Here is a 22,841-nt window from a genome sequence, read left to right as displayed (position 1 = left end):
ACACAACACAGCACAAAACTTATTCGACCAATCAGAGACAACAATTTCTGACAATATTACTACGCCGAATACGAACATATTTTAATGAAATAGTGCTATGATTTATTGTCTTTTTATCACCTTTTCAGTTGTCCGATTTTGGTAGGCTTTTTTTTGTGTTTTTTATCGTAAAATTAACTTCAAGTTGAATAAAAAAAATCTTTTGTTGCAATTTTGTCTACTTTTGAGAGTTTAAACTGTAGATTGACTGGACTAATGCATAAGTTGCTATTTTGTTGCAATATACGCTAATCAACTGCTACTTTACAGAAGAGACACATTGTATCACTGCCTCAGCTGCTAGTTTTGCAGAAGCGTAGCAAGCAATGTACACTCATGATATAGCAAGCAATGTACGCTAATAATCAATATTATTAAGCTGAATGATGCGCACAATTTAACTTCTATTTCGCTAAGAGACATTGTTAGTCGATATAAGAGCGGTAGAATATCCGGGTGGTAGTTGTCCAGGGGTAGTTGTCTGGGTGGTAGTTGTCCAGGGGGTAGTTGTCCTAGACCCGCTCAAAGGTTTCTATTTAATTGTAAATGCATGTCTAACATTTAAACTGCTTAAGCTACTAATTTCTGTGAAGTAACAAACTACCTAAAAGATAAGCTAGTTAACTATATGTGGGATATCAAGCACATTACTCATCGGAGCTGGCCAAACTTATAATAGTTTAAACAAATAGCAGTAGTATAACAATAGCAAAGCAATATATGAACAGCAAGAGTGCTAACAATAACAATACTGTCCATTGGTATAACAATAGCAAAGCAATATATGAACAGCAAGAGTGCTAACAATAACAATACTAGTTTTATGAACAGTGAGTTGTCGATCGAAATACAAGCCTTATAATCGTGATAAATGGATTTATTTAGTTGCACTCGTGGAATGATTTTGGTTTCATTGTTCACGATATATTTCTTGGTAGCCATGCTGAAAATACGTAAATGTTATTCAACCAAACAGCAATAAAATTTTTAACTATGTCGGTATTCAATTTCACGTATAAATACTTCTGTTTGATTGGTCAAAATTGACTTTGTAGCCATGGTGACAATAACGTCAACAACATTTCAACATTATAAAAGTAGCATGTTTATCTATTTTCGGTATTTATGTCGTCAGTTACATCACAAATAGTGCGGAATAATAAAGTGTGGTAAGTTTTTTTAAAATATACGAGTGGGGGTAAAGTATGGTTTATTTATTTTTTAACCTAATACTGATGAAGTAATACCTATGGTATGCGTTGACAGATGTGAACATTAGGTATGCTCAACTGTTAAAAATAACGTTATTTAAATTCTCGTATTATGACAGATCAGCCAATCCAGTGGACATGTAGGCCTACTCTTCGTTTTATGTCATGTCGGCATCGTATTTCATACGTTGCGGTAAACAGTACTCTACCGAATATTATCTGTAATCTCAGAACCTAATATAACCATCTAAATATACGAAAGCGTATCAGTTGTCACGAAAATTAAGAGATAAGCTAGATATTGAAAATTGCATGAGTGCTGTAAGCAGATATATGGACAATACAAAATGTCCACAAAAGACCTACTTTAGGGGCGGGTTTGAATTTGAAATATGAAATGGGAAATGCAATTCCTGTTTCTGTTATCGCAATATTTGATCAGAAAGGTACTGCCAATATTTCTGTTATGTGGAATATAAAATTATCTACAATTATTTTCAACTGGGAAAATATAAATCAAAAAAGTTATAGGCCTATAGAAAAAATAATTCGAGGACTGCCATTTGCAATTTTTCATTTTTTATTAATGGGGCAAACAACTTGACTGGTGACATGAATTCACACGTGTTTTTTTTGGGTTTTATTGTTTTTTTTTTTATAAAATCCAACATTCAGACGGCATGTACGTACTTTACACTAACCAGCGAGCATCCGTTTGGATGTGTACAAAATAATGACCCTTGATATTGTGTTAGCCTGGTGTGTTATCATTCAAATACAATTTTAAAAACATGGATCTTCGTATTTGGGTCTTTGGTCTTCGTTTTATATGCACCCACAGAGCGAAAGCCGTAATTTTGGGAGGTCAAAATTCTGTCCAAAATATGAATAGCTGATTATGGAGCTATAATAGTTCCATGTTGCTACACAGCAATTAAACCTGTTTTGTTTTATTTTTGGACTAGAAAGCACGGGAGATTCAACTTTCTATATTTTATATTAATTATGTATTCTATATTTAGCATCACGCTTCTAAAGCCTTTATTTTTTTTTTACAGTTGCATCTAAGACTACAATGGGATGTACAAACTCAACAGATGGTACAAGTAAGTCTCGAAATTTATTTGTCCACACGAATTCCAAACGAAAATCTGCAATTTTAATTTGAATATTTATTATATATTTTTTTTCGAGTTCATGCGTTCTGATGATTTATCGCGCACTTTTTTGCATCACAAATGTTCAAACTACTAATTTCTCTGAATTTTTGCTGGAAACGGTTCGGCAGACACAAATTATGCATGATCATAAACCAAGTCTTTCGATTATGTGTCACATAATTGTATTATGTCGACAAAATGAGTAATGTCCCGAACGGCGCACCGTAGTGCATTACAAGAGTGAAACGCTGCCGAGTCAATTCATGTCAAGGGTCAATTTTAATATTATAAATAAATATTTGTTGTAGGTATCAGCAGACATTATAGTATTATCAGCTTGAGTATCAATTAGCATTTCAAGATTAACATCATTTACATTTTAAATAGTTTGAAATTACTTCTAGCTACAGTACCTTATTATTACTTAATACCACGTTGAAACACCGGTTCTCGTCAGATCACCGAAGTTAAGCAACGTTGGGCCTGGTTAGAGCTTGGATGGGAGACCATCCGGGAATATCGGGTGCTGTATATGGAGCTGGGATCCTGTTAGGCATTTGAAATCAGCATTGCTGACTCTTATGGCAGCCCCTGCATCTAGTATCTGCCTCAGACGTATTGGCTCATGCCTTTTCTCTGGTCAAGGTGGACACTGGACGAGAGAAGCCCCTGATCAATGTTAGGACCAATCAAGGTGCTTTAAACAGTCATTACTTGTTTGTATCAAACTTGTTAGTGGCGGTAATCATCGCTGTTGGTTTCGATGGAATAAAAAAAATTAATAAAAAAATAAATAAATTGATTGGTCACTGTCGATATCATCTGAGAACCCTCGTTCTGTTTGATTGACAGGACTCGCGCACGTACGTCCAGTTTGATTCCCGCGTTTTCAATTACCGCGTGAACTTTGGTCGTTATCGCTGCTTGTTTCTACCACGTGAAGAATTTCCTCTGCGTGTACTCTTTGAATATCACTGTGTTGATAATGTCCTACTCTTGAACAACGATAGAATAAGGTGCCACGAAACCTAAGATCACGAAAGCTAAGACCGACTAAGACCTACGATCACGAAACCTAAGACCCAAGACCTAAGATTACCAATAGTTCTCTTTCGCACCTTCCTTGTATTTTAACTCTAAATTTGTTAACCAACTTTATCCTGAATATCACACCTTATAATTAGATGAAGAAGAATCAATAAAATAACAATAAATTCTTTAAATAAATTGATGATTTTACAGACATTTTTCTCATGCAAACGACGCATACTCTATGTTCAATATTTTGTTTCTATGGAACGCCAAAAGAGTAACACTAATAGAGGGCTAAAAAATATGTGGAATCCATCTATTTAATTCATTTTTTGGTGAAAATCATGTTCAATTCAGTATATTTTGTCACTGTCAATACAAATAAAATGTTACTGTTGATACTTTACACAGTTTTGCTAACTTTAAGAATAAAATCGACAAATTCATCATATCCCCTTACGTCGCCCTTATGACTAGGCCTAGAGTAAGTTGCTGATTTTAAGATTGATTAATATTCTTTGGAAATAGAAAAGTATCAGCAGTAACATATTACAGCATTTTTATTGACAAATTTACAAAACTAGATGGTACGCTCGTCTAGGTCGTGCCCACATATGGGTCTCGAATACATAGTAATTTCAGCGTCAAAAAACTGGCGATTTCAAATGTACGTACCGCATGACTATAAAGCATTGTCGTTTATTTATGTATTTATGTAGTCAACCAAAATTAGCACCCTGCGAATTACTTCCAAAAGAGAAACTTCTGACAAAATGAGTCCAAATATTTGATTTGGACTCATTTAAACAAGCCCAATTTGTGTTTTGTATCTAACATTAGGGTTGAGGGTTGGGTTTTTTTTAAATAGGCCTATAAATAATATAACACTAAATAGAGTAAAACATTTCCGATTTAATAACTGTTAAAATTGTCACTGTCATAGTCGATTGAAATAGTAAAGTACATGCAACGATACACCACCACGACGTTTATATTTTTGTAATTATTAATTAATACAAACGTTGAGAAGCAACTGTCAGTAATAAAGTATTATATTATTATGTGTTTATAATCTAAAAGTAGGGGCTACCCACACTCACAGTAATAAAGTTTATTAGTATATTTGTTTATATTATAAGAAATTTGCGATTCAAATGGCGATCAAAGGTGGTTAATACCTATTTACAGTATTGTATAGCTTTACAATACTATTTATGTTTATCCTCAAAGGGCCCATAAATTTACCTACTTGTGTTAAATCATGGAGGTATGCAAGCATGGTTTAACCAAATAATTTGGAATGTTCCATTCATCGCAAATCAGTACATTTGTATAAACGTATATTAAATCTATCAAAATAGTATTTTTAAAGAAAATCGGCCTGTCTTCAACATTATGATGCTGCACTCGAGCTGTTCAATCCGTTTTCAGCCATTAAAAACAATTATTGTAGGAGGAGATAGGAAAATGCGAATCATCCTCGTATTATTGTATGCGGGTATTTTTCAAGATGGACATGCATTAGACAGTGTATACCACGATTGGAAAACACCCCTATTTGGGGCAAATCGTTGAACCTAAATTCGTTTTAATTGTCAATAACTAATTATCTAACTCAATTTAATTAGTAAACAACCAACTTCATATACCATCGAGTAAATATTCTAGAAATAACGCGCGATTTACCGAATTTTGCCCTTACGTAAATTTATATATAGATATATTGAACAAATTAAACGTGCATTTCACCAATAAATGCATTAAATTTAGACGTGCAAGAAACACGTCTGTAAAATCACCAATTTTTATTTATAAATAATACCAAGTATTTATTTGATACTTTTTAATGTTAATCTCTTTCTTAAAAGTACTTATGAGGTCTAATTCTAAGGTGTGGTATTCAGAATAAAGTTAGTTGAATTAATTTGGATTCAAAATACAATGCAGGTGCGAAGGGAAACACCCCCTGAAACCAACACAATGGAGTAAAGATATATCAACAAACAAACCGTCCAGTGTGTTTGTTGTGAAACATTATTTACTCAATGGGCGAAAATATTGTGAGTTTATTTCTGTTTGTGATTATTATTTATTGTTTTTAAGCCGTCGTATTTCTTAGAATTTGTAATCTTAGATCTTGGGTCTTAGGTTTCGTGATCTTACAGCATGTAAGAATATATTAGCAGTTTTCAGTAGCTTACGTACACTTCAGAGCATCAGAATATTTAGCAGTTTCAGCAGCTTTAGCAACACTTTAAAGCATTTCATAAAACATTAGCAGTTTCAGAAGCTTCAGCTAAACTTTAGAGCATATTAGCAGTTTCAGCAGCTTAAGGAACAGTTAAGAGCATGTCAATAGAATAGCATTAGCAGTGCAAAAAAGAGCTATAGCAATTCTAAAAATAGCAATATCAGTTTTAATTAAAAAGCAAACTTAGCAATAGAAAAACATAGCTTAAGCATTGAATAAAACAGCATTAGCAGTAAAATAAAGAGAAAAAAGGTTATATAAGAGGTATTTATGTGCTTAAATGTGCAAAATTAGCTAAAAATGTGCTAGATCAATACTGCGCTTATTTGGTCAATACAGTGTAGTTATTATGTGCTCTCTTCCTTACGTCAGCAGTCACGTTCGCCGCCACTAGGTAGTTGTAAAACCTGGTGATCCATCTCGCCCATTCTTGTATTGTTGGATCAAAATATTCCACCGATATGTCAAATTTAGACATTACTCATTACTTTATAATGTTCACGGAGTTCACTTATCCACAATTCTCGTTCCCAATGTTATATATTGTGCTCTGTGTAAATTGGCCTTTATGTACTGTAATATTACAGAATACAATGGTGTTGAAATTGTATTTTTCAGAAACTGTGTTTAAGTCTGCCTGTCGGAAGAAACCAACATACCGGTAATTATTAAATAACTATTTCTATTTAATAAGACATTTTAATTTGTTAATCTTGTTAATGTTTTCTTCTAATCTAGCATTCCTGCTCTGGTGTTTCAAAATGGCCATTTCTTGGCGTTTTCCGAAAAGCGACTGGATGGAAAAGACGACTGGGGCCGGATGAATATGGTAGTTAAGAAAGGAGTTTTACAGGGTGACAGTGTGAACTGGTTTCTTCCCGAAACATGCATATATCCTGAGGGACCAGAAGCATCAAGTGAAACCAGGTTTAAATTTTAGTATTACTTTGTATGTCTTACTACCTGAGGTATTGCAGTTTAGGTTTAACAACAGATAAACATAATACTCAAAAGAATAAAAAGACAACATGGTACTATACGGAATCAGTACATCGATTGACCATGGTATATACGTAAAACTATATATAGTGGTGTAAATATGTATATTATATGATTATTACTTTTAATTCAGTTTCAAACTTCTGACCAATTAATACAATATTACTTTACTTTTAATAATACCTGCTTTTTTAAATTCTACATTCAAATTAGAGCCTCAGATGATAACAGTTTGAGGCCAATGAATCCTGTTCCTATTGTTGTCGACGATACTCACATCATTTTACTGTTTAATACCTTTCCGGAAAACATGAAGCAAGGTGACGTAAAAGGTAGTCCGGACCGTAAATGGAATGTATTGATCAAACACAGTTATGACGGTGGAAATACGTGGGAGCATTCCATTGAACTACCAGTTGATGACATCTTTTCTTTCAAAGATTTAAATGCTGGAATACCATCTTATTGTGCCATTGGTATATTATTTTGTTGGATATTACTGTTTATGATATATTACGTAATAATCAAAGATTACAAACATATAATATATAAAAGCCCTTTCATCAGATATTTAAATTAAGAAAAAGGGGAAACTACAACGTAACCCACGTTCCAGCTTCGGGCTACGAGGTATTGTTTTTGATCGCGATCTTACGAACGTAAATGAAACCTTGAAATACGTCACAATGTTGCCTTAAATGCAATAAAAATATTGTACGGCCACATTGTGAATTAATCAACGTATCGCTATGTTTTAAATTTGACGACATATTATCAACAAAATTGAACCTCCGGTGAACCTCAGCGAAGTGGGCCAACTTTTTTTCATCCAATTTGTATCGCCAGACTAGTATCAACATGTTTGATTTGCGTTTTTTTTTTTTCACGTGAGAATGAAATTAACTCGACCACTGATGTTCCACATACATGTATATCTCGCTCTCCGTCGGTTCACTCTGTAATGTACTGTTATTGGATTTTATTCAACGAATATAGCCTATCATTTAGCGGTGTTGGCTGATTCGTTCATAGGGCCATACTTAGAATTACTTTTGATTGTGATTTATGATATATTTAACGAGATGTGACCATTAGTAACGATATATTTTATTATACAGGACCTGGTCATGGCATCAAGTTGGAGTCAGGAAGGTTAGTTGTTTCAGGAACTGTTGCATGGAAAGGCAATAAATCCAGTAAGTTACTGATGTGCTAAAGAGTTTATATTCCTTCCCTCCAATTAGCAAGGTGAACCCCGGAATATGGAGATACAGTTTTTTAACCGATATCAATCCTAGTTAATCCTAGTTGGTAAAACCTGTCGTACAGTAATTCTTTTTTGTTATTATTATACAGAGGGTCGAAATTTTGCTATCATAAGTAACGATAACGGTGCAACATGGAGTATGGGAGGGCTAATTCCCTTTGCGAAACGTAACAAAAACGAAGAAACACCTTCGCTGTCAGGAAGTGAATGTCAGGTATCGTAAATTGAATTTCGAAGATTTTAGTGAAAAGTACTTGGTGGTGGTAGAGATGATTTTGTTTGGCTTGGAATGGTTATTTAGTTTATCAGTTTTAGTATAATATAGTCTCTGGCTAAACGGATTGGATTGCTAAATTCATTGCATCTTATACAGTATATTGTTTGCCCTATTAAATGAATTATATTATAGTAGGCTTATTTATGTATATTTAAACACATATAATTTCTTTACAAAATACTTATTATTATTAAATAATGTTAATTATTATTATATTTTTTAGTATTATTAATTTAACACAATTTGATTTTTTGTAGCCAGTTGACATGGGATCAAACAATGTTATTATAAACTGTAGAACTGGGGGTTCGTATCCACGTATTCAGTGCTATAGCTCCGATGGTTGTGAAACATTCAATGAATCAAAAGTGATAGAGGCATTACGTGAACCAAATGGTGGCTGTGAGGTTAGATTTTTGTTCTCATCCACTTCAGGACTCTACTTCCTATTCTCAGAGAATAATGCATATAGCAAGCTTAAAGACCCCTTCCCTACATTTTGTTAGATCTAATTTAAGGTCACAAACTACATTTAATATAAAATAAATACTATATGGTCCTATTGAGATAACTTTTTTCGTCTTTAAACAGTTAAAAATGTGAAAAATAAGTCGATTCTAGTAATTTAGCGGCCCGCTATAAATCCCAAAATGCATTGCGCGCGGATTGATATTTTCGTTTTTCATTCTGTAATTCACCCACATTTCGATCGATTGTGAGGCCAAAACAAATGGAAGACTCCTAACTTTTCAGCGAAAATACCGAGTTTTCCCCAATTTGTATTAACGGAGTTTGGCAAAAATAGAAAGACAATTAATGCAGGTATATAGCTAGCGTACGATGTCCGTACGTTACCGATGTTTACCAGCTAGGCCTACAAAACTAAACCTAACTAGGCTAGGCCTAAACCGTCTACAAGAGGTCATTCACCGCTAGCTACTTAGGTAGTGCATTGTTTCTCACTTTTTTTTTTTATCATAATTTACCATAAAACGTACATTTAAGACAGGGAATGACCTTGTTTAATGTTTTTAAAGTAATATATATGCATTATTTTTACCAAACGTCACAAATTGTAGGGAAGGGGTCTTTAATACCACGATTCTTCCCCTTGCTGTGGTCATATTTCTTAGATAAAACGAAATTAATCGAGCCCTTTCAATTGTTGACGTTTTAGATAGATCCATCTGGCCTAGCTGACTAAAATGGTCATGAAAGTGACACCGGACTGATTTATCCGTGTTTTTACAAGGTTCTAATCAGTGACGTACACAAGAAAGATTTTTGAGAAGGAGTGGGAAGGGTTCAGTGGTAACGCCAGTAATATCAAAGTGATTGATATAATACTGGAGGCCCGAGTCGACGGATCTATGATTTCTGAAACATTCTAAATCATGCCTGTAATATTCTTAGGAAATCGCTGAATCCTTAATCCATAACATAGTTTTGACGTTGTGTGACGTCACCAGCTTAGGAGGTTCATTGGTGGAACTTGTGCAAATTTGTACAAATTGTAAGCTTTTTTATTTACACAATTTACGTAGAAATGAGAATACATTATATAATAAGTCAATATACATTTTAAATTTAAAAACTCGGCCCCACCATGGTTTGGGACTGAGGTCGGTTTTGCAAATAATATTGACATACAATTCCAAAAGCGTCACATGACCATCACATGAACAAGTTACCGTACTTATGGTTCACTAGGACGATAACGATCGACGATAACTAGATAAAAATACATTTTTCTTATATAACAACAGAAATTAGAAACATTTTCCTTCTAGTAATATAGGATAACCATTTTTACTGTCTTTTATAAAAAATAATATTAATAATAATGCAATGAAGTTTCAAGCTATAGCATCAATCGCAACCCAGCCTGTAATCTAAGTTTACAACATCATCCGATCAGTCAGCAACAAACGTCCACAAACTCCACACGGTATAATCCAAAGCAACAATCAATATTTCAAAATAGGCCTAGATTTAGAAATAACTACTAGCCATCCTTATAAACTAAATTCATCATCTATTTCATAATAGGTCATAAGGTCAATATGTATGCGTTGTAATCGAGGCAGCTAACTCTTCGCGCTTCGGAGGAAACATTACCAATCAATATAAACTTCGGGTTGTTCACACAAAGTATTTTATTACCGATGCTCTTATGAGCTGATTAATTATACCCTGTCACGCAATCACCTTTATGTAAATTAGCCACGTTATAACACAGGTGTAACCAGTCATTCTGGTGGTAAGGTTAAAACACAAGCTGTGTTTGGGGAAAATGGTTTAATCTAAATTCCATTTAATTGTTAATAACTAATTTTATCTAAAGCGAATTTATTTTCATTAAACTTTCATGACTATTGAGTAGACAACAGGTACAGTTTCTACACGTTTTCAGCAATGTTATGAGATAAATTACCATTCAACCAATAAATAATAATATACCTTTTTATGGGTAATATTGTGCCATTTTCTTTCTCAAACCATTTGTATGCAGGGACAAGCCAGATCAGTCGCATGGAGATAATATCATATTATTATGCAGCTAACTATCTGTTTTATAATGGTAAACAAGAAATATTTCTTACAAAAAACGCCGCTCGCTTGTTGACGTAACAGTTTTAAAGATATATTGTCCCCCCTCAAAATTGTTTTTGAATGTGTCATTTTATTGTCACATAATAGTTATTCACGTTAACCAAACAATTATTTACCTGAAAAATGTAATTTAAAGCAAAAAAATACTAAAACTGTCTGTCAGACAATGGTTTTTGGGTTATTATAATTAAACGTTTCTTTTCTCTTTTTAGTCGCGTGGACGCGACTCTATAGTTCACTATGTCGGTCTGTCTGTCGGTCTGTCTGTCTGTCTGTCGGTCTGGTATCACTATGCATTGTAGCACGCGACTTAATGGCTGTTGGCCTTGTTATAGTATACGTAAATAAAATACAACAAGAATTCATGCTTTGATATGTCATAATTGTGCAATTGAAAGTTGAAAAATAAAAAATACTGAATCTATAAAAGATGATCATTTAAATAAAAATGATGTATAAATAATTTTACTTTATTATACTAAACAGACTCATTATCTGTCACTTTAGTTTATTTTATTGCTAAGGTCAAGTCTGGGGGTCACTTCATCAAGCCTAGAACACATTGTAGCTTATTACAAACAAAAACTTTACTATTATATGGACTGTTTTGATACTAATTCAATGATTATCTGACAGCGAATTACAGTATTATAATATCGGTCTAGATTGACAGTCAAATGGGACTCATTGTAAATACCAGCCTAGACAGCCAAAATAATGTTTTCATTATTTGACAGTGAATTATTATAATACTGGCCTAGGTTGACAGAAGAAAGTCATTATTTATTGAACAAGATTTTACAGATTACCGTCTACATGCATCTATTATAAGGCTATGTTCAGACCCATGGAGTTAGACCATTTTAGCGTACAACGTTACTAGCAAGGTCACATTACAAACCGCAGAGAAAAAAAATGAGGTGTTCAGACCCATAGCGTACGATTATCCTTACAACGAAAGTGCGTAATTCAGGTCTAGTTGCATATTCATGCACTCTTACCCACATGTTTTCATCATTATTTCCACTGTATATAGGCCTAGATCTCAGCCCTACAAAATTAGAACAAAATTTGCCGTAAATAAAACATAACTCACAGCATTTATTTTTTAAAATATAGTACAGCCCATTTTCTGTTTTTATTTTTTTTATTTTGTAGTAAAATACATTTCCCGGCTCTTGTGTTGTTTACGAAAATAAAGCAGGCCTCCTGATGATGGAGATGCAGGAATTGTATTGTATTGGATTGTCATTAGTCGGTTGAAAATAACCCTAACTTGCTAGTAAAAAAGACACAGCTCCCCTTGTTTACTGAATTTGTTAGGAGTTAGGGGGTTTTCAGCACTAAAACTTGTCCATTCTAGTCTGCCTTGTATATGAAAGAGTGACTTGATGTCCCACGCTAGTTTTTAGCTTGAATGAATGCGTGAATGGCTCTAGCTAGGCCTAAAAGGAGACGGGATTGTAGAAATTAATGATTTCATCGGTAGATTTTTAACTCTACGCGCGGTAGAAGTAATTTCCGGGTTCACGGTAAGGTGTGTCAATCACCTTGCAACTTCCTGCATGGTTGGTTTCAACTAAGTTGGCCGTTGGGGGCGATAGCCATTTTAGTTTTTTGTTTATTTTCGGACCGCACGTGTGAAGGTATAGTAGCACATAAAGATCAAATTAAATATATTCATAAAACATAGGAGTATATTGTGGGGAATAAGTATATAAAATTACATCGAGAGAACTGATGATAAGAGCTTTTGTTTGAAATAAAATGAAACCCTGATAGCCGAGTTTGTTTAGTAAGCTGCCGGGACTTTATGTATACTGTGTGCTACCTGTGTCCCGTTAGGACCCTGGGATACTTTTGCCCATGTTGCAAGCCGTCTAAAACGTCTTCCTTCTTAGGCCAAAACGGCTCACTCTATCGCAGAATAATGTATTAATTATACCAAATATGATGGTAATTATTAATTTGAATAAACGCCCAGAACACCTCCCCAATAAAATTATTAATTACCAGCGCAACCCCCCACCCCCCCACAACTACCATCTAATAAACGTCCGTCCACATTTATACACACAATATTGTATTATATTTGTAACACAATTATACTATTTTTAGTAGTACAACCGTTTTACACTATAACGCTACAAGCGTCGTACGACGCGTTGTATTGCTAATCCCCAACTGTTCAGACACACATTCTTTTAGCGTCGTACGCTAAAACGGTCTAACGCCATGGGTCTGAACAGGGCCTTATACTGTATTATCAGCAAATGTTTTCATATACTCTCTTCTCCCAGATGTGCTTTGGGGTTTGTAATCTGAGCATGACCCGTCCTAATTATCAAAAACGTCAGCATCTAGAACTCTAACTGCTGCTTGCTTATAGCTTCTGAATGAGTAGTTCTCATGTATGTAGCTGGCTAAAGCAGCAGGGTGAAACAATATTGTAATCCGACTTTTACTTACAGCCGGATACATCGTTCGTCATTAGGTAAAATCATTGGTTAGGATGAAGAACAACTGAAATTATTGTCCAATATAAATACACCTCTTTAAATTAGCTTTATATTCATAGTAAACAAGCCAGATTTCGTTTAGAAAATGGCGGCATACGAAGCTTTGAAAATGCGATTCTACAGGCGAAAAATTGATCAAGTTTTCGACATCTTACACTAACATAGCCTTACAAAATTTATTTTTATTATTTTAGTTAAAACATTAAAAAAAATTACAACACAGTATGATTCTACAATACATAAAGGTTAGATTTAATCGATAACATATTTGTTATTTCTATTTTCTTTAACGTGATTTTGCATATTCGAGAGGCTGTATCTCAGTTCGGGGATTACCGACAAGCGACTGGTTTGGCTTGTATAGTGTTACAGGCTCACTCGTTAGGCTGGCTGGAGTAAATAATAACAATATAGCAAAACACGTTGCTGTCGTCCATCTTTATCTTGCCTCCCTCACTTTACCTATAGAGGGCTCACTACCGTGTGACAAACCCGTCACAAGTAGTATTTTGCTTTACTTGCCACATTTTTTCCAAACAGTAATGTAAACTAAACAATAGGCCTAGTTAAAATCGTTTTCTCATTTATTTACAGGGAAGTACTATTAGTTTTAAAGTACCTGGTAAGGAGGATCGCTGGGTGCTGTTTAGCAATCCAAATTGCACAAAAGTGAGGATGAATCTTTCGGTTCGTTTAAGTAAAAACGAAGACAGAGAGAACATGTGGGATAATCCTACAACCAAGGCTCTGGTAAGATGCGGCTCTGCTTACTCGGATTTGGCAGTCTATGTTCAGGAGGGGAGGCAAAGATTTGGTTGTCTTTATGAACGTACTTATTGCTTTGGCCTATGTCGAAGAAATATTGAGTTCATAACTTTTAATTTGTATGACATCACCATGAATTAAGAGGACCAATAATCAACCTAGAAAGATGAAATAATCGGTTTCAGACTTATTGGTCACCCCAAATAAATCAAGTTGAGTGAGTTATTTGTTTAAAAAATAATTACTCATTTATTAGTCCTATTTATAATTGTTTGATTAAACAAAGTTTTATAATAAAATAAAATAATTATACAAAAAAATGAATCGAAAACCAAAAAATACCGTAAATCTTCTAATAGTAACCCACACTCTAATAGTAACCCCCCTTCTAATAGTAACCGGCCACCTTTTAAGTCAATCTATAATAATAACTCACTACTCTAATAGTAACCCATGGGGGTTACCGTACTATTAGAGTCACACAAACTTTTGATGCAGCCGTATTTTGAAAATAATATATAGATAATGCATGTTGATCTCGGGAGTGGGGGAGGATTGAGTGTTTTTGAGTTTATAAAATAAAGTTGAGTTTAACCAAATGTCTTGTTGTTCGTACTGTTTTTATTTTGCTATGAGTTGCTGACCGGAAAAGTTGGGAGTGGATTACTATTTTCAGATGCTTAACTTAAGATTAGTAATAGTAACCCACTACTCTAATAGTAACCTTTCCCCCACCTTCTAATAGTAACCCACCCTAAAAAACAATCAGAATAATAACCCAGGGTTACAATTAGAAGATTTGCGGTACTGCTCTGCATTTAATCTACTTAAATTTAAGAGGTAGGCCAAGGAAATTACAAAAAAAAGTGTTTACATATTGCGAAGAACAAAATGCAGATATAATATCTTACTCGATAAAATGATAAATTCTATAGATGTGTTGTAAGCGAAACATACCATAGTTTAGGCACAACAAACATCTGTATAGGCGTTTGATTATATTTAAAACAGGGTTTGATTTAAGAGACATAAAATGTAAATATATTGACGAGAAAGATAGAATTCTCATACTATGTATAACTTATAATAACAAAACATTTAACCTGATAAATGCTTATGTACCAATTACAGTACAAGGAAAGAGTAATGTTTTTAAGAAACTTGAAAATAAGATGTGCATTATGTATGTGATGTAACTAATTAATACGTAATAATAGGTGAATTGAATATTAAATAAAAAGGTAGATCACAAAAATTCATGGACAAGTTACAAACATTGCCATAAAGATAAATCCAAGTTCACTTGGAGGAGAAAGAATACGTATAATTATGGAAGGTTAGACTTCGGGTGCATTTCAAACGCCCTCTATGGAAATGCTGACATAATTTCTACAGATGTTTGGACCTTGGATATTCTCTGATCAAACTATATCTTCAAAATATTAAATGATGAAAAAGAGACACTCTTAAATTTTGATTTTACATGTAAAAATGAATCATAATATAATTTAAAAGTGGGTTGCTCCCAAGAAAGAGAAGAAACAAAATTATGACAAAACATGTAGGCCCTATCTGTTATCAATTGCCCAACGTTTTTTTTTCAAGAGACCTCAACAAATATATTTGTTACAACAATACTGTATCGTATCACAATTGACAATACATATCATATAATTTTTTTATCATATTCATAATAAATAATAATATTGGAATAAATAATCATAATTATTGTTGTAAATTGTTCAATATTTAAAAACATGTATGTTTTGTTTTTCCTTTGTGTTGTTGAGCTATTGGATACGAGACCAATACAGTATACTTGTTTTAGATAGTCTTATTGATTTGATTTATGTTTTGATTTAGGGTATTTGTGATCGTTAATCTTTATCAATTGTTAAATATTAAAATAGCTTGTGCGATAATACGTTTTGCTTTGTTAATATAAATCGTTATTCTTCTTTTGAAGATTCCTATCATATAGCCTATGTTTTGTAGATACCTATATCTGCAAAATGTCTATCAATTATTGTCATGTAACGATTGACTGTGATCTGGCTTCATGTATTATATTCCTTATTTTCGTTGTTAGTTTCGCTTTTACTAGCTGTTCAGAATGGCAAAGTTAATTTTGGTTGTTTGCTTTTTTTACAAAGTTATATTTGTTAAGTTAAATGGTGTGATGATTACTAAAAGTGTCTTGTATTAATCTAGGTTTAAGTACTGTACAATTTGATTAATTTCGAATATCGATTTGATTCTCCTTTATAAGCCTTTCTTGTTGTTAATATTGCACTGTTTGTAATAAATAAAATGTGTTTTTTAAAAAGAATGTATGGCCATTTGAAATTAAAGAATGCAGAATAAATTGTCGTATAAAATTAGGTTATTAAACAAAAAAATCTAAACGGCATATCTCCTGAAAGATAACAGTTGTGTTGTAATTTTAACAGTGTGATTTGAAATGTGTTTGTGTTATGAGTATTTGTACAGTACAGTATTTGTGCTAACGTTATCAAGTTCCATTAACTAACTCTAACACTCAACGATTCATGTTAGTAGCCATACAATTTCCGTTAAAAATACAATATTAATTATTTATTTTTTCAGTTTGGAATTTCCCCAAACCTACGAAAAATAACAACAGGCTTTGTCAATTTCTTTCATATTGTAATTCATTGTTACATTTATTATGGTAAAAATAGGAAGGTTGCATACTGCGGCGAACAGACTGACATACTATAATATATTATATACTATTAAGGCCTACATCGTAGACCAGAGAGAATTGGCTTTGAAGTAGAAAACAATTGAGAATGTATAATATTAGGCCTATTTAACTTTTAACAAACAAAAAAATAATAATACTATTAAAGGAATTAACAAATATACACCGTCTTACCATGTGGCACATGCAAGCGAAATCAGACATAAGCATGGGTAGATTTGTATAGACAGCTAAAAACAAAAGAAACATTTTTTTAAACAATAGTTGAAACAGTATTTATTTACATTACCTTGATGTTTTTCTATTTTGAGACAAATAAATGCATAAATGTTAACATTTTGTATCGTCTGGTCTGGTGTAAATTATGTATGGTTTTCATAAAACCTATCATATTTTAAATTGAAAGTGTTCAACAAATGGGTTGATTAAAAAAGAGAATGTATAAACTTTTAACAACAAATATATATTATTCTGGTAATTATTAATTCACAACATAACACATACAGTAACATGTGCCTATAATTTAAAATTATTGAAAATTTCTATCGTTTTTTAATTATCACAAAGCAATCAACTATTATATTTATATACTTGTTATGTTATCATCTGCATTTAAACAACTTATACGACCCGGGCTTGTAAACAAACAACAAGTTCGTCGGCGTAGTTAAATATCTGAGCCTTGGCTGATGTATTCTGTAAAGATAAGTACATTTATATGAACACTTACTTATTTCAATAATAAAAACATTCAAATTAATTAACTAGGCGGATTATTATTTATTTAATATTATTTGTTGATTCAGGCCTATATTTACATTTTTTATTTTTTTTATTTTTTCTCATCGGAGATCACGCTTCGTGAATTAATATACTGAAATACGAAGGTGTATAAATTTGATCTCTGGCCGTGTTTCCGCTGTCCAAAATTAACCGATAAAAATTAACCAATAATTAATCGATAACCTTCCTGTAAAAACCCGATTCCACTCGAGAAAATTTAACCGATAATTATCTCATTCAAATCGGATAATTATCGGATAAATGCGATAATTGTTTAACTTTGACCTGAAGGACAAATCGTTGCGTTGTGATTGGGCGCTTGGTTGTTCGATGTCTGACCATGCGCAATTTATTTTTTTAATTAATTATCTGATTGGTTAAAAAACCGATAATTTTGTTATGGCTGCGGAAACACGGCCTTTGATGCGCGTGCGGACAAGGACTAGTGTTGCTCAATTCCGCCGCAAATCGCTATCCAATCGAGTTTGAACAATACCAGAAATCCCATGTGACCTAATTGTTTAGGACATCAAGCACCATGGTTACGGATTCGAATCTCGGTTGGAGCGACTTTCTCTCATTCTCACAATGTATCAATTTTTGTTCAACTCTTTTCTTAAATACACATAGAATTAAATATAATGATGCAAAATAAATTGTATAAAATTAAGTTATTAGTGAGCTTTCGCTTCGGGACTTTGACGAAGGACTCTGACGAAAGGGTAATGGTTGTGTAAATAGTCTTCCGTCCTGTTATTAAATGCGTTCCATACAAGCGACGACGGTAAGCCTTATCCTAGGCATGAGAGACAACAGGCATGTTATATTATTATTAGTTAGCCGGTCTATGTCTTGGGGTAGCAAAGTCCGAAAGCATATAAAAACACCTAATCAAAGTGTCAAAGAGGGGTTACGAGGATGTTTCTCTTTTTTTAATTTTTAAAAAGAATCAAAATAAATTCACAGTCTATACATACTATAATATACATACAATTATGGTGTTTTAGTTAAATTTACAAAAACTAAAAATTAAAAAAACTTGGCCTCATACCATCTATGTATTTCAAAATGACGTCATAAATTTACTCCGTCTTGTTCTCAGACCGACCGAACGTTAAATCGGCCAAATACAATCGTAATAATGAATGGAACGTGGGCTTATACACATAATGATCTTTTGTATAAATTACTTTTCGTTTAAGGTCCCGATACGAAAGCTCACCATTAAACAAAGCATAAAATTAATAAAAATGTGCTACCATGTAGGTTATTGAATATCCTGTAATACTGCACCTTGTCTTCCAATAAAACCAATCTGAAAAAAAATATTATTAATACTAGTTTGTATATTTTGCTATCGGATTATTAAGATAAATTCCAGCACAATAAAAAACATAGCAAACCGGTTCCCAAACTCGTTTTACAGTGCCGCGCCAAACTCATGTTTATATTACTTTGATTCAGTACAACCCTGCATTTACACGGTAATACTACCGTTAATTGTAACGGCTTTACTTGTCGGAAACTCTATCAACGCATTAATCATTAGATATAATAGAAGTAGGGATCTTTTCTTTGGAAAAGGACCAATTGCTTCTCTAATGCCGCGCCAACAAAAGGCCACGCACATAACCGGTATCCTAGCTGTATTCGATCACTGAGATTAATTCAGCGGCATTTCTTGAACCTGCTATTTGCTGCCTCTGGTAATCAGCTTTTGCAGAACTGGCGTTCGACCTTTTCTCTTGCTCTACGTTTCGCATTAAAAGTTAATGTTTAAGCATTTTCAGTAACCCAATCTAGTTGCTTTACGTGTTGGCCTACCCGTCCAAATGCACTAAGAGCTATATCTGTAAATGCTAACCGAAACCGAGATTAAGCAGCTACTGAACTACTAGGCCTAGTTGTTGAACGTGACCAATAAAAAGGTCTTGAAACTTAAACAAAATTGGTTGTTTATTTGTAGAAGCCACATCAATTGTATGAACATGCTTTGCTGTGGCAGTGTGATATCTCTTTGGTGAAATATTAAGCTTGAATCTCACAAGAGCATGATCTGAGTTGCAGTCATTGGATTTTAAGCTACGGCAATGGATTATGTACGGCCATACTGCGTTGAAACACCGGTTCTCGTCAGATCACCGAAGTTAAGCAACGTTGGGCCCGGTTGCGTTCTGGATGGGAGACCGTCTAGAAATCGTGGCGGGTGCTGTATATACTGGAGAGTGATGGTGTAATGGTAATACCGGACTAGCATGTTGATAGGCATGAATTCGAGGTTATCTGTACCATACTAATTGCATCCTTAGGCAAGATGCTTTACTCTCATTGCCTCATCCTTTGGATGGGATGTAAAGCCGTTAGTCCCGTGTACTTAACAGTGCACGTTAAAGAACTTGGTACACTATTCGAAAAGAGTAGGGGATCGTCTCCCGGTGTGCTGATCTGGTAGGCGCTGCACTGCTGGCTGCCGTGGGTTTGTGGAGGGCCTAATCCGAATTTCCTCAGTTTCCAGTTAAGCTTGAGGACAAATATAAATACCTTTACCTTTTACCTTTTACCTCGCGTAGCTTTGACGATGTCTCACACATGGTCGATCTAGTTGGTGACAGCGGCGAGAAAGAGGATACATCCAGGTTATTGTAAGGCATAAAAGTACCTTTAAAATAAGTGGTGGCAACACAAAGACTGGGGATACAGAAGTATACTGTTTTGACATTGACGCTGAAAAAAAATACCCTGGTCGCTGAACAACCCAGGTATTATAATGTGTTTCACTGTTTGCACTCTGGCCTAAAATTCCACATAGTGTGCGCCCCGAGTGTGATTCTTCTGGATCAACTTCGCACTTTCTACAGAAAGTATGAAATGGTTTGTATTGATTTTGCATACAGTAACTAAAATAGTGCAATTTATTAATTTTAAAATTTACTCCATTTATAATAAGTCAGATTAGAGGAGATTGAGAGAAGAACATTTATGACTGTATTGACGTTATCGCGCTTCGCCATTTCACAAGTCACAACAACACAACACAAGTCACAAATCAGTTTATTTTGATCCATAAATAAAACAAAAATACAAAGCAAAAAATATACAAAAGGACCAGGGAGACTTCCATTACGGCCAAAAGCCGCATGCATAGAAGCCACCCGAAAACTATTTATTTCAAGAAATTATTATTATTTTGATTTCCGTAATTGATTGTAGTTAATAGGCCTACTTAAAGCTCTGTATAGGTACCAAGTAGTAACTTACCATCCTTTTTCACGGGTAGTGGACATGGCTTGTAATTGATTGTGGAACAGCTGACTCCGAAATTAAAGTTAAATGACCACGGTTGATTATCATTGTAAAATTGAACAGTACCGTTACCAGATCCACCATCAATGTATGCAACTTTAAATGAATAAGTGGAGCATTACATAGTTGAAGAGTTATTTCCTGATAAGTTAAATTGGAAGATACATTAAAAAATCATTTTATAAGAACTGTAGCCAGTATAAGGACGAGGTGCCAATTAAGTATTAAGCTGCAAGGGAAAAAATAAGATCATCGATCATGTTACAATCTATACTTACGTGCTTGAAACGCCATCTCTATGTCAATCGAACCAGTATATGATGTCAGTTTTTCAGGTTTATATGTATAATAAAATCCCGAGCCATCTGCAAAAATGCAGAAAGGTAATTTGGATGACAAATCAATTACAGTTTAACTACCTTCAGTAGACTGAAGATTGTTTCTATTAGTTGTGTGTAAAAAAAGCTATCAAACCAAAAACGTCAACTTAAAAAACAAAGATTGAATTTCACTTACATCCAATGTAGGATGGAATATTTATAGAGTGAACCAATAAGTGATTGATTGTTTATGAAAGAATTACACAAAGTAAAACGATAAATGTAACTACTTTATGCATTATATAATTAGACAGTGTTTTTGGCGAATATACTTACGACATGTATTCATGATTAGACTTCCGTTAACTTTCTTGTGTCCCGATTTTTCAAAGATGTTCTTTACATCTTTAGTAGACATAGGTTTCATTGCAAGGGGTTCACACAGTCCTAATTGTTTTGAATATACTACACAAAACGCGAGAAAAAACAACACTGTGTATGCTTTGAACATTATGGCCGAGATACTCAGGCTCTTCCTGGTGGGGTAGTGGTATACCGAGTGGCGTGTAAAACAGTATATAAAGCGATGTACTACTTTGAAACGCTTCACTGATAAAAACAAAATAGCAGTTGACTGTGTAAACGCAACAACAATACATTTTTCAACAATAAAAAAGAGTATATTTAATTTCCCTTTCCGTTTGTAGTTAATTCGTTTTTTTTTCGGGGGATATTTCCCCGGTACTGACAAATGAATAGGAGAGATTACAAATTACCGGATGGAATATCACACAGCTGACTATAACTGAATTTACCGAAGTATAAGCATTAAGAAACGTGAATGATCGTGTTGCATATGTATGTACTATAAATGGTAAATCTCACAATACACATTAGATTCTTCATGTATCACCCAGTGACTAATATATGTCTTGAATTGTTGGCTCGCCCCTTATTTTGTGATACAGAAAAATGCAAGACAATTAATGTACTTTGTACAGTGTCGAAGAGGCCAGATTTCTTACAGAAGTTGTTGAATCTTAAAACATGCATCCACAAGTTATAGGATGTGTTCGAGGAGGATGTTTTAGTTATGCAATCACATCATGAAGATGCTAAGAAAGTTCTAGAACATGGTACTACAATATCAATAAAACTGGACAAAATATATTCGATGGTAATAATATTTTCTAATATGGCGGCCATATTGTATTTCTAAATGACTGCCATTAAAATAGTGCTGTTTGCGTTGCGTCATATCCACTGAAAGACAGTATGAGTTATGAGATTTTGTAAATAAAGTGTTTAAATTGTTTGATTGTCTTAACGAAAACGGTACTTCGTTTTAGTAGGCACGCCTACATACGTCGTTAAAAATACAATATATATGCAGGTTTTAGTGGGAATTTCCCCAAACGAACACACCACTGGCTTTGACAACTTCTATTGTAATTCAGTTGTTGTATTTGTTGCGGTAACAATAGAAAGGGTGCATGATATGGTGCTTTTATTGCTGAAATACGATACCGTAGAAATCATTGGCATAAGGTTGTAGGCCATCAGAGAATCAGGTTTTT

The 22,841-nt window shown here is 33.8% G+C and overlaps 2 protein-coding genes and 1 pseudogene across 2 annotated transcripts; 2 read left to right on the top strand and 1 right to left on the bottom strand.

Annotated features, from left to right (window-relative positions):
• The first annotated feature begins 2,308 nt into the window (after positions 1 to 2,308).
• LOC144849824 (sialidase-3-like) lies at positions 2,309 to 15,814 on the top strand. The gene is made up of 8 exons (XM_078706900.1): positions 2,309 to 2,356; positions 6,312 to 6,354; positions 6,432 to 6,620; positions 6,906 to 7,168; positions 7,811 to 7,888; positions 8,049 to 8,173; positions 8,494 to 8,643; positions 13,963 to 15,814. The coding sequence occupies exons 1-8, from the start codon at positions 2,326 to 2,328 to the stop codon at positions 14,272 to 14,274; spliced, it is 1,191 nt and encodes a 396-aa protein (XP_078563026.1). The 5' UTR covers positions 2,309 to 2,325; the 3' UTR covers positions 14,275 to 15,814.
• Positions 15,815 to 17,191: 1,377 nt separating this feature from the next.
• LOC144849844 (uncharacterized) lies at positions 17,192 to 21,818 on the bottom strand. Its single transcript, XM_078706928.1, has 5 exons — positions 21,601 to 21,818; positions 21,223 to 21,309; positions 20,900 to 21,040; positions 18,901 to 18,956; positions 17,192 to 17,554 (listed from the first exon to the last, which is right to left on the bottom strand). The coding sequence occupies exons 1-5, from the start codon at positions 21,773 to 21,775 to the stop codon at positions 17,480 to 17,482; spliced, it is 534 nt and encodes a 177-aa protein (XP_078563054.1). The 5' UTR covers positions 21,776 to 21,818; the 3' UTR covers positions 17,192 to 17,479.
• On the top strand, positions 19,739 to 19,859 carry LOC144851200 (5S ribosomal RNA; annotated as a pseudogene).
• Positions 21,819 to 22,841: the final 1,023 nt, after the last annotated feature.

This window comes from Antedon bifida, chromosome 8 (assembly GCF_963402885.1).
Source record: "Antedon bifida chromosome 8, ecAntBifi1.1, whole genome shotgun sequence".
In the NCBI taxonomy this organism is placed as follows: domain Eukaryota; kingdom Metazoa; phylum Echinodermata; class Crinoidea; order Comatulida; family Antedonidae; genus Antedon; species Antedon bifida.
Note: the sequence above shows the minus strand (reverse complement) of the source record. Positions and strands in the feature narration are given on the sequence as shown.

Bases quoted from the DNA above. Each gene is read 5' to 3' on its own strand.
- LOC144849824 (XM_078706900.1), top strand. From the start codon at position 2,326: ATGGGATGTACAAACTCAACAGATGGTACAA. The intron at 6,355-6,431 runs GTAATTATTAAA...CTTCTAATCTAG, and splicing joins CGGAAGAAACCAACATACCG to CATTCCTGCTCTGGTGTTTC. The intron at 6,621-6,905 runs GTTTAAATTTTA...CATTCAAATTAG, and splicing joins GAAGCATCAAGTGAAACCAG to AGCCTCAGATGATAACAGTT.
- LOC144849844 (XM_078706928.1), bottom strand. From the start codon at position 21,775: ATGTTCAAAGCATACACAGTGTTGTTTTTTCTCGCGTTTTGTGTAGTA. The intron at 21,310-21,600 runs GTAAGTATATTC...GCATTTTTGCAG, and splicing joins TCTAATCATGAATACATGTC to ATGGCTCGGGATTTTATTAT. The intron at 17,555-18,900 runs GTAGCACATTTT...TTATCTTTACAG, and splicing joins GATATTCAATAACCTACATG to AATACATCAGCCAAGGCTCA.